The sequence below is a fragment of the Salvia splendens genome, chromosome 20, assembly GCF_004379255.2.
Source record: "Salvia splendens isolate huo1 chromosome 20, SspV2, whole genome shotgun sequence".
Lineage (NCBI taxonomy): Eukaryota > Viridiplantae > Streptophyta > Magnoliopsida > Lamiales > Lamiaceae > Salvia > Salvia splendens.
Window position 1 is genome coordinate 21,591,878 of NC_056051.1, and position 12,706 is coordinate 21,604,583.

Here is a 12,706-nt window from a genome sequence, read left to right on the forward strand (position 1 = left end):
TCCCATTTTATTTATACATATATTTTTGACATTATTTAGCATTACAATTACTCCTATAAAATTAGGATAACTTGAAAATTTAAATTCAGTTCCTCGCGTAAAACCAAAAACCGAATCCGCCTGAATCTCGGGCCTAGAACTGCCAATTAACTAATGCAAAACAATTCAGTTACTCCTCATTTAAGCAACCATGTATTATACTCCATCCGTCCTACAAAAATATGCACTTTGTGTTGTGCACGAGTTTCAATGTCAAATTGATAAAGTAAGAAAACTATAGAAAGAAAAGGTAATTAAAGTAATGTTAGTGGAGAATTGGTCTCACCTTATAAGAGATAAAAGAGTTTCCAAAATTAGAAAGTGCATATTTTTGTGGGACGGACTAAAAATGAAAGAGTGCATATTCTTGTGGGACGGGGGAAGTATTTTTGTAAGTAGTTCTAACCTAAAATCGAATCCGAGTGAATCCCAAACTCGGAATTGAAGCGAAAACTTATTTATCAGTTTCTTGTTCCAATTTAACCGATGTAAACAGTTCAATTAGTTGTTAACCTCTAACCGATTATCTGTTTAAGCAGCTCTAACTAAAAGGGTTGTTTGTCTTGCACTATATAAGAATGATTACGATATGCACAAGCAAGATAAAAAAATCATTCACTCGCGGTTGCACTCTCTAAGATTCGGGAGATAGTGCCACAGAAACTAGTTCGATTTCTACTTGTGTGATTTCTTACTTGACAATGACGCAACAAGTGAAACCTCTATTTATAATGCAAGTTCGTACGTATGTTACTACTCAACAATTTAATTACCACACGTAATAAAGTTTTCTTAGAACAAGGTAGGCAACATACACAATGGAGAAACGTCCATCCATCAACACTCGACGCAATTTTTCCTTAAAAAACACAAATGAAAACAAATACTACTAATTGAGATCCGAAATTCATAGGAAATTGCCAGAAGAGAAAAAGATGTCATGATTCGAACTACTTATCATAAATGCAAGAATTAAATGTTGGTTTTGAAAGCCAACCAACCAACTTTTGTGCTCACATTTAATCCCCCCACTACCCTACCCCCATAATAAATACACACAACTCTTTCATCTCCATAACCATAACCATCCAACTACACCATTTTATTACAATCCCAAAATCCTATTAGTCCAAACCCCCCAAAAAAAACAAGTTCATATTGATCGATCGATATGGCTCGAGAGCACGACATGCTATCAACGGAGATCGTGAACCGAGGCATCGAGCCAACGGGGCCGGATGCCGGGTCAATGACGTTCTCGGTGAGGGTGCGGCGGAGGCTGCCGGAGTTTGTGAATTCGGTCAACCTCAAGTACGTGAGGCTGGGTTACCACTACTTGATCAATCACGGGGTGTATCTGGCGACGGTGCCGGTGCTGCTGCTGGTGTTCGGGGCGGAGGTCGGGAGCCTGCGGAGGGAGGAGGTGTGGCGGAGGATATGGGACAGCACCGCGGGCTACGACCTCGCTACCGTCGTCGCGTTCTTGGCTCTCTTTGTGTTCACGCTCTCGGTTTACTTCCTCTCGCGGCCGCGTTCCATTTATCTTGTTGATTTCGCTTGCTACAAACCTAGCGACGATTATAAGGTATCACTTTTTTTCTCATCTATTTTAATCCGATTTGTATGTATTGAATTGTTTTAGCATTAGATTGTGTTAATTTATCCCAATTCTGTTTTATTTTATGTTTGCGAAGCATTAGTTTTGGATTCCAAATTGGCTTGGTCGACATAATGGAATTAGAAGAATTTTGACCGAATAAGACAGGAATAGTCTCTTTTATTAAGGAAGAACAGATTAGTATTGATAAATCAGAAATTGTTACTTTGTAGATTTTTATTTGGCAGGGAATTTTTGTAAAAATATGGGCAAATTGTCAAATTGATATTGAGAAATGGTAGAATTTTGGTCTCTTTTATTAAGGAAGAAAGTGAATAGGCATGATAACTTAGAAATGGACTGTTAGTTCAGTTTTTTTTTCAAATTTAATTTGTAGATTTTTGCTTTTGAAGAGATTTATTACTACAATTCTATAGGCAAGTTGTCAAAAAAATTATAAAATATGACCAAATTTTGGTCAGTCCTACACTTTCCAAATTCTGAAAATAAAGTAACAAAGTTTGAGATTTAATCAATTATCTCACCCCTCCCTTTTCCAGCTGAGTTAAAACAGATGAGCAAAATGTATATTTAATTAGATGTTGTCGTTTTGTCTAACACCGTTTTATCTACATGTTTTAAATCGGTTGTCACATCATATCATAATTCACTGAAAAAGATAAAGAATGGAATTGTGAAAATCTCAAACTTCATTATTTATATTTAGAATTTAAAAAGTGTGTAAAAGACAAAATTTAATCGTTTTTCGTGATGTATTATTTGGCATATGGTTTAAACACAAATCAAACTCTTGAATCTTAGTATATATATAAACAATGCCTACGAATGCAGGTAACAAAAGATGAATTCATCTCACTCGCTCGAAAATCTGGCAAATTCGACGAGGCCTGTCTCGAATTCCAGAAGCGGATCCTGGACTCCTCCGGCCTTGGCGACGAGACGTACGTCCCGAAATCCATCGGGTCGGCGGAGAACACGGCCACGATGAAGGAGGGGCGCGCGGAGGCCTCGGCAGTGATCTTCGGGGCCCTGGACGAGCTGTTCGAGAAGACGCGGCTACGCCCCAAGGACGTGGGCGTGCTGGTGCTCAACTGCAGCCTCTTCAACCCGACCCCGTCCCTCTCGGCCATGATCATCAACCACTACAAGATGCGCGGCAACATCCTCAGCTTCAACCTCGGCGGCATGGGATGCAGCGCAGGCCTCATCGCCCTCGACCTCGCCCGCGACATGCTCCAGGCCAACCCCAACAATTACGCCCTCGTCGTCAGCACCGAGATGGTCGGCTTTAACTGGTACCCCGGGAAGGACCGCTCCATGCTCATCCCCAACTGCTACTTCCGCATGGGCTGCTCCGCCGTCCTCCTCTCCAACCGCCGCCGCGATGCCTGCAGGGCCAAGTACAGCCTAGAGCACATCGTCCGCACCCACAAGGGTGCAGACGACCGCAGCTTCAGGTACTGTCACTATAAAAGACCTTATCTTTTAATGACACAAAAATAGAGAGACAATTAATTTGCGTTGAATTTTTTTTGAAAAATAAATATTCCTTCCGCACCATCATAAGCGAGTTACTTTTCTTTTTGGATATCTTTGGTGGGTCATTTACCCTTTTTAGTAAAAAATACATTTAACTCTTTCAATATCATTTCTTGAATTCTTTGCACAAAAAAAGAGGCTCACTTATGGTGGGACGAAGGAAGTACAATTTATGATGCAAAAGAAAGTGTCACTATATTATAGACAAATTATGTTAATATTATTTTTATAGGACACTTCTTTTCATCTCCGAATTTTAGTTTGGATATAAGATGTTTTTTAAAGCGTTTGTGGTAGATATAAAAACATAGATTAGTGTCCTTAATTGCATTAAAAGATGTTTATATTATATAAGGTCTTAAGGGGCGAGAGTGGTTTATTTCTAACAGGAGCGTGCACCAAGAAGAGGACAGCGAGAAGCACAAGGGGCTTAAAATCAGCAAAGACCTAGTGGAGGTCGGAGGCGACGCGATCAAAACGAACATCACGACGCTGGGGCCCTTAGTCCTCCCGTTCTCCGAGCAGCTCCTCTTCCTCTCGACGCTCGTCTGGAAGACGGTAATGGGCGGCCCGCAGCCGCCCAAGCCTTACATCCCGGACTACAAGCTTGCGTTCGAGCACTTCTGCATGCACGCCGCCAGCAAGACCGTGCTGGACGAGCTGCAGAGGAATCTCAAGCTCAGCGACGAGAATCTCGAGGCCTCTCGCGCCACTCTGCACAGGTTCGGCAACACCTCCAGCAGCTCTATTTGGTACGAGCTGGCCTACCTCGAGGCCAAGGAGCGGGTCAAGAGAGGGGATCGTGTCTGGCAGCTGTCGTTCGGCTCGGGTTTCAAGTGCAACAGCGTCGTCTGGAAGTCCCTGAGGAGGAGCCGGAGGCCGGAGACTGGCCCCTGGGTCGACTGCATCCACAGGTATCCTGTGCAGGGGAATGGGGTTTTTTAGATATGATTTGTTTTCATTACACTATTCCAATACTTTGCAATGACATTGTGTACGTTCCATTCTTAAAAAAGTTTTAGTTTTTCCTTTGGAAGGAAAAGGAGTCGTTATAGACATGAGTGGATGACAAGAAAAGAAATTGTGCATTTTATCTGGTTGGATAATGCCTAATGGACTTGAAATTGTGTTTGAATAGATGAAGAAGCAATGAAACATAACAATTCAAAACAAATCATCTTTATGCATAACAGAAACAGAGGGGCCAAAGCTTGAGATTTTCACCACATATTCATATCCTCTTCTCAGAAACACAAGGATCTCCTGAGATATGAAATCAACATGGACTCTTTTTCTCTAGTTGTATTGCACCAATAGATTGATTAGCTCATGCATAAAATGAGGTAATATGTGACGCAGAATTACATTTGGCTTTCTTCTATATATTAAGCTTGAAAATGGGATTTTGCAATTACAAACTTCTAAGAAATGGAGCACTATGTTACAACTTCAATCAACAAAAAATTGGATTGCCTGTTCATTACACAGGCAGACAAGTCTTATTCGAAATATTTGGATAAATATAAGTATTTTATAAGCTCCAGGTGCCCAAGCGGTGGGCAGGAGGAGGACGGGAAGGCTACCGGCGGCGATTTGATTATTATTCGAAAAAAGGAACAATCAATCTTTCTCAGGCTAACCAGTCACCATCCATCCCTTCGATTTCTCCGATATCCATGCTGCCATATTTGAAAAATAGAGCAAAAAAAGACAACAAATCATCAGTGATCTGGGAATATGTGGCTCTCAAGTCCAAGATTGAAAAAACTCCTCTATTTCACATACATGCAAGATATATAAGATAATAAGTCAAAATTTATACGAATGCAGACATAAGATTAGTAACAGACACAAACTAGTTCTTACCACGGCAAAGCAGGATCTTTAAAGTAATTATCAGAGTTCACATACTGCAAGCAGCCGTCGTTTGCGTTGAGCCAGGCTGGGAACTCCATGACTTCATCAAATGGAAAATCCTGAACACACTGATTCTCAGGTGTGATTTCCATTACCTTCAGGAATTTGAGCCACCAAGCCGAATTCACTAAATTCAAAGTATCATCCCACTCCATCTGGTATTGGTCTCCAATTGACCTGATCTCAGCAATCTCCTTATCGTCCATCACAGCATGCAACCCGGAATCTCCAAACTCTGATGCCGAAGCAGGTGGTCCCATGCATGGAATTTCCTCGGTGGTGGCTGAAAGAGGGGAGGAAGAGGTTGATGGTGATGGGGATGAGTAAATTGATGAATGATTTGCACTACAGAGGAAAGTGGGGTCCAAGTAGTTAAAATCTTGAAGATTTAGATTGAGGCCAAGTGTTTGGCTAGGCAGTGTGAAGTTGAAATTTTCTTGGACAGGTGGTAGTGGTGGTGGTGCAATCGGAGAAATGGACCAAGAATACGGAGATGAAAATCCCGGTGATTGGGAGAAATTATCAGGATAACTATTCGGGAATTTATCAGGGATTGAGGAATTTGAAGCATAAATTCTAGGATTTCTCCTGAATTTCAATTTGTCTTCTTGTTCTAAAAAAAACTGATGAGATGAAGACTCAAACACCTGAGTTTGGGAGGTTATTTCCATTTGCTGCTGCTGCTGCTGCTGCTGCTGCTGCTGTCTTTCAGTGGCTTTTTTCATAGCTGCTCTATGATACTTAAGGGCAGTGACGATTTCTCGCCGCGCTTCAGCCATATTTAGCAGCCTCTCTTGGTAGGGTCTGCTGGTATGCAGCCGTCTCCTTACTTGCTTTTTTTGTGGTTGAGGCGGCGGAGGGGATTTTTCTGGTTTCTGATCAGAAAATCCATCACAGCTACTTCCAAATAAGCTTTCATTGCTCGAATTCCCATCTCCCTCTAAGCTGGAACTGGACGAATCTTTGGTTTTTGAAGAGGAAGAGGATAACTGTTTAACAAGGCTTCGAATGTAAGCACCTGACAAATGAGGCTCATTCTCGGTTTCTACTCCATTTTTAGGCTTTGACAAAGAAGATTTACCCCTCATATTTCTGTAACAAACAAGATTCAAGTTTGGAATTAAAAGAGAAAATTGGAAGGATGAAGAGAAGGTAAGGTGGGTCTAGAAAATCAAGCTTTTAGCTTTTCTGAGGGCTGAAGCATAGAATGCAGATAACAGGTAGGATGAAGAGGTGCTCGTGGGTGTTATAAATAGCTGGCAACACAGTCTAGGCTTTTAAATTCTCTTGGAATTTTCCCTATTTTGGCAAACAACTAGGTTTCTAATTATTTTTTTTATCTGTGGGGAAGACACTATTCAGTAGGTAGTTAGAGGAAGTTTCACATTTGATTTTGCCCTGTTGCCGCAGAAAGTCATCTTCAATTGCTTTTTACCAGATTCCTGACTACCAACGAATTTCACAGTCCTATTTTTATTTAATCCTCGAGAAATGCTTCTTAGGACCAATTTTTCTTTTCTTTAATTAACTAAAAATTCATGCTTTCTAAGGAAATATGATGAAGGCAAGCACATCCTATGAAAATAACCATTAAAATTAAATTTTGTTTCACTCTTAGCTTAAGTAGTAGAACGAGTTTGGGGCATCAACATTGACGGCATAGTAGTTTACACATGAATCAAGTTCACATTCAAACAAGAGAAATGTTACCATGCCATAATAAGAAAGTTATAGATTTCGAGTAGTTTCAATATGCAATAAGACCAGCTCTGGGAAGATCAGAATGAAGGCAACAGAAACAGACAGGATGGCGAAAATAATGTATTTTTGAACATGTAACAATATGAAATGTGGTTCTTCAACTTTCAATATTTTGAATTTTTTTTAATTGCTCAACATGATTAAGTCAGTTGATGAAACGAAGTTGGACCATTTATAAAGTCATAAAAACAGACTGAATAGGACACAAAAGGTCCATACCTTCATCCCCTCATTGTTTCAGTTGTCATTTGCTTTCATGCTCCTTTCCCCCTTAACAGCTTTTTGGCTTATTGGTTTATGAGTGTTTTACAATGGCTCTGCGGCAGCACCTGTTGCAAAAACAATTATAGTATGCTACTATTTCGAATACATTTCTGAATCTAAAAGAACCAGAAATACAAGTCATTTACACACTGTAATAACCCTCAATAACATCATTTTAGTTGCTATTTCTTGAAGAAGCATTTTTTCTCATTTCAAATAATTTTGTGAATCTTTCCCCTACTCCTCGTTTCTTCAATTGTTTCTGGTCTAATGCTAATTTACACAATATCCAGACTTTATCTATCAAAATAGCAGACCAACTTGAGTTTGAATTCGTGTGATACAAACAGAGCAGATATGTTTCAGTAATTCTGTTAGAGCCGAGTTATGTGATCATTCTTTAGTACATAAAAAACAAATACTACTATTAAAAAACAAGATTCATACTAATTTTCTGCTTAATACAAAATTCAATAACTGCATTTTTGCAGCATCCAGAAGCAACAAATGAGTTATCAGTTATCCAAATTAACCACCAGATATCTTTGCAAGTCCTTCCATTTTCCAATTGAATGTCTATTATTTATTTTACTTATACAATGATTAACTTCTACATTATTAAAATTAAATTTATCTCCATTTTCCTCCATGGTACCTGTTTTTACAAATTTCTAGTGTTATTTTCTACAGCATTATAGTATGAGATTTTCATATATTTTTTGGAACAATTCATGTTTTCACTTTAAATTCTACTCAGGATTGCAACAGTAACCATTTAGATTAAATATAAGAAATCTTAACCTCAAAACGAAAATATTAATAATCTCCCAATGCAATTTTCCTATTGAAAAGACGAAAATATATGGATTGATATAAGACATCAAATAAATTAAAACCTAAAATAATGAAGCAGTAAAAGAAAAGCTGCGGCGCCACTGGATAATATCCAAAAAAAACGATCCAATTAATTTTACAAAAAAAAAAAAAGGAAAAATACCTGCTGCAGCTTCGACCAATCCGGTTCCGCCGCAGACGCCTCTGGTGGCTTGGACGAATCGAATCGTTCCACAACATTTTCCGCCATAACTGTATACATATCCACGTAATAAATATTCATTCATACGCGTATGATTCCTTTCACACCGCCGCTGCTGAAAATGTCTGTATTCAATTATTATAATGTTTGATAATGATGATGATGAGAGAAACCTGATGTGAATCAAGTTGCCAAGATGTGGGGAGATAGAGATCAAATTTTGTGATTTACTCATTTTTATGTGCTTTTCTAAGATATGGAGCATGTGGTTTGGCTGGAGGGGAGGAGAGTAGAGTAAGTGGATCTGTAAGCCCCAAATTAATAACAAGATAAAATTTCTACTTATTAAAATAATTATAAAGTGGTTTCAATATTATATACTACTCACTAATTTCATTTTGATCTATTGATTTGCATTAATTAGCTAATTACATGAAACAAAAAGGGGTGAATCAAATAGAGAAGGTTATATAATCAAAATCGACAAATTCAGAGGATCATTGTGTAAATATCATGTCGTCGTTGTTGAAATAACATAGGCAACAAATTACAACAATATGCAAATTAATTGATTCATTAATACTTATACTCTCTTCGTCCACAAAACATAGTCTCATTCATGGACAACACTAGTCTTAATCAGAAATTGGTAAAGTTAATGGATGAAAAATAGATAAAGTAAAAGGAATAAGAGAAAAAGTGAATAAATTATAAGAGAGAGAAAAAATATGTAAAGTTGAAGATAGAAACTTTTTGCTTTTAGAAATTAGACTATTTTTTTTAACATTTCAAAATAAAAAAATTGAATTATTTTTCGTGGACAGAGGGGTATTTGAAAGGTGATTCTGTTGTCCCAGAATTTCACACCCCAACCAGATAGAAAGGTAAATAAAGGCCCTATATATGATTAAATGAAAATATACTCCCTTCGTCCATGAATAAATGTTTCATATTTGATCGGCTCGGGTTTTAAGAAATTCTTTGACTTTGTAAAGAAAACTGAATAGAAAAAGTTAGTGGAATATGGATCCTATTTTTATATATTAGTTTTATAATAAAATGTGAGTGAAATAAGTTAGTGGAATGAGGGATCCACCTACCAAATATAGTAAAAGTGAAATGGAAGATTTATTAACGGACGTACTGAAAATGAAAAATGAGACATTTAATGGCGGACGGATGGCGCAGTTTATTTTAGTAATAAGATGTAGTAATATGGATTACTCCACTTTTCTAATGCTACTTTGTTGTAACATGAATTTTGATTTTTTATTATGGTACGTGAATTTAGGTTTGCATGTCATTAAACTATAATTAGTAGTACTTAGAGTGATTTGGGAGGGAGAGGTATACATTTTGTGTATAACACAAATTATTATGTATACAAAGACTCAACTATGTGAGAGCGCTATGCGGGCAGCAGCAGCCAGCATGAGCCCCCCTTTCTGCGTTTATTAAACAGGGGAAGAGGGGGACCGGCCTCACAAGACGAGACCCGTAATTTTTTTTTTTCACACTGGTGTTTCGAACTAATCTTGTTCGACCGGGTATGCAGATTAGGATCGGAAGTCTCCCAGTGGATTTTTTGACCACATGTGTTCCGAACTGATCCTATTCGACCGAGTTTGCAGATTAAGGCCAGAAGTCTCCTAGTGGTTGGCGTGGTTTGAACCTGTGACCTAAAGGTCACCACAGCTCCGCATTGCCAACTATGCTATAACATGTTGGTCCATAAAGGCTAACTTAATACTTGCTATAAAACAAACGTAAAATCTGATGAGTTAGCTCAATTGACCTCCAGTATTTATATCCATGCTTTCAAATTTCAACTAATGAATATGCATGTACTATTAAGTGAAAAGGTGGTCCATTAATGTTGTGAAATCAGTTGGCTGTTACGTAAATAAATATGGGTTTAGACAAAAGGAAAAATTGTGGTCCAGAATTCAGATCTTGTTTGTTTTTTTACAGTGGGATTTGTGAAGAACGAACCTATGGTTGTGATGATCGAAAAGGAAATTAATGAAATGACAAGATGCAAGGAAGAACACAAGCGAATTACGTGGTTCGGCGTAAGCCTACATCCACGGGCAGAATCTGGTGTGTTTCTTTATTGATCACTCGAGAGATTACAAACACAAGAGCACTCAAAACTCTCAAGAATTTACAAGATGGAAAACCCTCAACTCGCCCGAAAACTTCTTGCTTCGAGAGCTAAAAACGCACAGCTGAAAGATAACACTTCCTCTCTTGAATTCTCTCTCTATCACTTTTTGATTTCTGTTGTTGTTCGTTCTGGAATGAATCGCAACTTCCTTAAGTAGTACCGATCAAGAAAAACCGCCGAACAGTTTCCTTTGCCGAACAGCTTCTTTTTCCGAACAGCTTCCTTTGCCGAACAGCTTCCTTTGCCGAACAGCTTCCTTTTGTCCGAACACCTTTTGGCGAACACCTTTTGGCGAACACCTTTTGCCGAACACCTTCTGGCGAACACCTTTTGCCGAACACCTTCTGGCGAACACCTTTTGCCGAACACCTTCTGGCGAACACCTTTTGGCGAACAGCTTCCTTTTGCCGAAAACGGTTATAACCGTTTCCAACGGCTAGTTTCTGTTTCGGTTCCCAACGGCTATTTCCTGACTTGATTCTTCCACCAGCTCAATCCGATCTTGATGAGCTCAAACACTAACAAATCCTCCACCTTTGAGCAATCTAAGATCCATCACCACCAGTTCCACCTTCCTTCCCATACTTACAAATTTCGGACCACCCCAACCAAATCCAAGCAATGTCGGAACTTGGATCTCGGTAGGGCTTTAGTAAGTGCATCAGCCGCATTGTGCTCGGTGCTGACCTTCTCAATCTTCACCGCACCCTTCTCAACCTCATCTCGAATGAAATGCAGCCTCACGTCTATATGTTTGCTGCGTTCATGATATGTCTGATGTTTCGAAAGACAAATCGCGCTATTGCTGTCGCACTTGATCACAACATTCTCTTGCTTCACCCCAAAATCACCAACTATACCCCTAAGCCAGAAGCTTTCCTTTACTGCCTCAGCAAGAGCTATATACTCTGCCTCCGTCGTCGATAGAGCCACCACGGATTGGAGATTAGACTTCCAGCTCACCGCGGAGCCGAACAAGGTAAATATGTACCCAGATTGTGAGCGCCTATTATCAAGGTTAGCTGCATAATCTGAATCGCAAAACCCAATAATGCTATCCTTATCTCCTTCATTCTCTGATTTGAACATTATTCCCAGATCACTACTTCCTTTAAGATACTTGAGAATCCCTTTCAAAGCCAACCAGTGCTCTCTTCCCGGACAGGACATGTATCTGCTCACCACGCTTACCGCATGAGAAATATCAGGCCTTGTGCATATCATCATATACATCACACTCCCAACTATGTTGGAATAAGGTATCTGGCTCATCTCTCTTTCTTCTTGCTGATTTCTGGGACATTGTGATTTGGACAGCTTAGTCTGTTGTGATAGTGGAACTGAGGTTGTTCTACTCTTGTCAATCTGATATTTGTGCAGTACTTTCTGAATGTAGCCTTCTTGGGACAACCACAACACCCTCTTATCTGCACTTCTGAATATATCCATTCCCAAAATCTTGCTAGCACTCCCCAGATCCTTGATTTCAAATCCCTTTTTCAATAAGGCTTTCACCCTATCTAGCTCCTGTCTATCTGGTCCAGCAAGCAAGATGTCGTCTACATATAATAGCAAATACACAGCAGGTCCCTCAGACTTTGATTTGAAGTAGACACAACTATCATATCTGGAATTTATAAATCCCATACTCTGCATATGTTCATCAAACTTGATATGCCATTGTCTACTTGCTTGCTTCAAACCGTATAGACTTTTCTTTAGTAGACAAACCTTATCTTCACTCCCATGTATCACAAATCCCTCTGGCTGATTCATGTATATAGTTTCCTCAAGCTCTCCATGAAGAAAGGCTGTCTTCACATCAAGTTGGTCCAAAAACCAACTTCTTTGAGTAACTATAGCTAGCAAAATTCTGATTGAGGCATGCTTTACCACTGGAGAAAATACTTCATTATAGTCTATTCCCTCCTCTTGTGTGAACCCCCGAGCTACAAGCCTAGCCTTGAACCTAATCTTGTTCCCAACCTCCAATTTTTTCTTGTATATCCACTTACAACTCACTGGGTTTTGTGTGGAAGGTCTCTTCACAAGCACCCATGTCTTGTTTTTGATCAGGGACTGTATTTCATCTATCATAGCCTCCATCCACTGCTTGCTCTCCTTAGAACTCATAGCTTCCTTGAAGCTTGAAGGCTCTGCATACTCTATGTTTTCTGCAACACATAGTGCATATAGCAAGTATTCTTCTTCACTGTATCTTGTAGATGGTTTAGGGATTCTTCTGACCCTATCTCTGGCTAGAACATAGTCACCCAAATCCTGCTGCTCAGGGTTCAACACATCAGCACCTGCTTCTTCTTGTTCACTATGATTTCCCATCTGCTGTTCAGGCTCAGCAGTTCTA

General features: G+C 39.3%; 2 protein-coding genes across 4 annotated transcripts; one reads left to right on the forward strand and one right to left on the reverse strand.

Annotated features, from left to right (window-relative positions):
- The first annotated feature begins 1,101 nt into the window (after window positions 1-1,101).
- LOC121782445 (3-ketoacyl-CoA synthase 10-like) lies at window positions 1,102-4,284 on the forward strand. Its single transcript, XM_042180295.1, has 3 exons — window positions 1,102-1,624; window positions 2,489-3,114; window positions 3,586-4,284. The coding sequence occupies exons 1-3, from the start codon at window positions 1,211-1,213 to the stop codon at window positions 4,139-4,141; spliced, it is 1,596 nt and encodes a 531-aa protein (XP_042036229.1). The 5' UTR covers window positions 1,102-1,210; the 3' UTR covers window positions 4,142-4,284.
- A 273-nt stretch (window positions 4,285-4,557) lies between these two features.
- Window positions 4,558-8,472, reverse strand: LOC121782446 (vacuolar protein-sorting-associated protein 36-like). 3 transcript variants are annotated; one of them, XM_042180297.1, is made up of 5 exons: window positions 8,348-8,472; window positions 8,136-8,224; window positions 7,094-7,203; window positions 5,063-6,205; window positions 4,558-4,875 (listed from the first exon to the last, which is right to left on the reverse strand). In XM_042180297.1, the coding sequence occupies exons 4-5, from the start codon at window positions 6,199-6,201 to the stop codon at window positions 4,827-4,829; spliced, it is 1,188 nt and encodes a 395-aa protein (XP_042036231.1). In that variant the 5' UTR covers window positions 6,202-6,205; window positions 7,094-7,203; window positions 8,136-8,224; window positions 8,348-8,472; the 3' UTR covers window positions 4,558-4,826. The 3 variants fall into 3 exon arrangements, with proteins under 3 accessions (XP_042036231.1, XP_042036232.1, XP_042036230.1); XM_042180298.1 differs by having other exon boundaries at window positions 5,063-6,102; window positions 8,136-8,472; XM_042180296.1 differs by having other exon boundaries at window positions 8,136-8,472.
- Window positions 8,473-12,706: the final 4,234 nt, after the last annotated feature.

Bases quoted from the DNA above. Each gene is read 5' to 3' on its own strand.
- LOC121782445 (XM_042180295.1), top strand. From the start codon at position 1,211: ATGGCTCGAGAGCACGACATGCTATCAACGGAGATCGTGAACCGAGGC. The intron at 1,625-2,488 runs GTATCACTTTTT...CTACGAATGCAG, and splicing joins AACCTAGCGACGATTATAAG to GTAACAAAAGATGAATTCAT. The intron at 3,115-3,585 runs GTACTGTCACTA...TATTTCTAACAG, and splicing joins GCAGACGACCGCAGCTTCAG to GAGCGTGCACCAAGAAGAGG.
- LOC121782446 (XM_042180297.1), bottom strand. From the start codon at position 6,201: ATGAGGGGTAAATCTTCTTTGTCAAAGCCTAAAAATGGAGTAGAAACC. The intron at 4,876-5,062 runs GTAAGAACTAGT...CAAATATGGCAG, and splicing joins AAAGATCCTGCTTTGCCGTG to CATGGATATCGGAGAAATCG.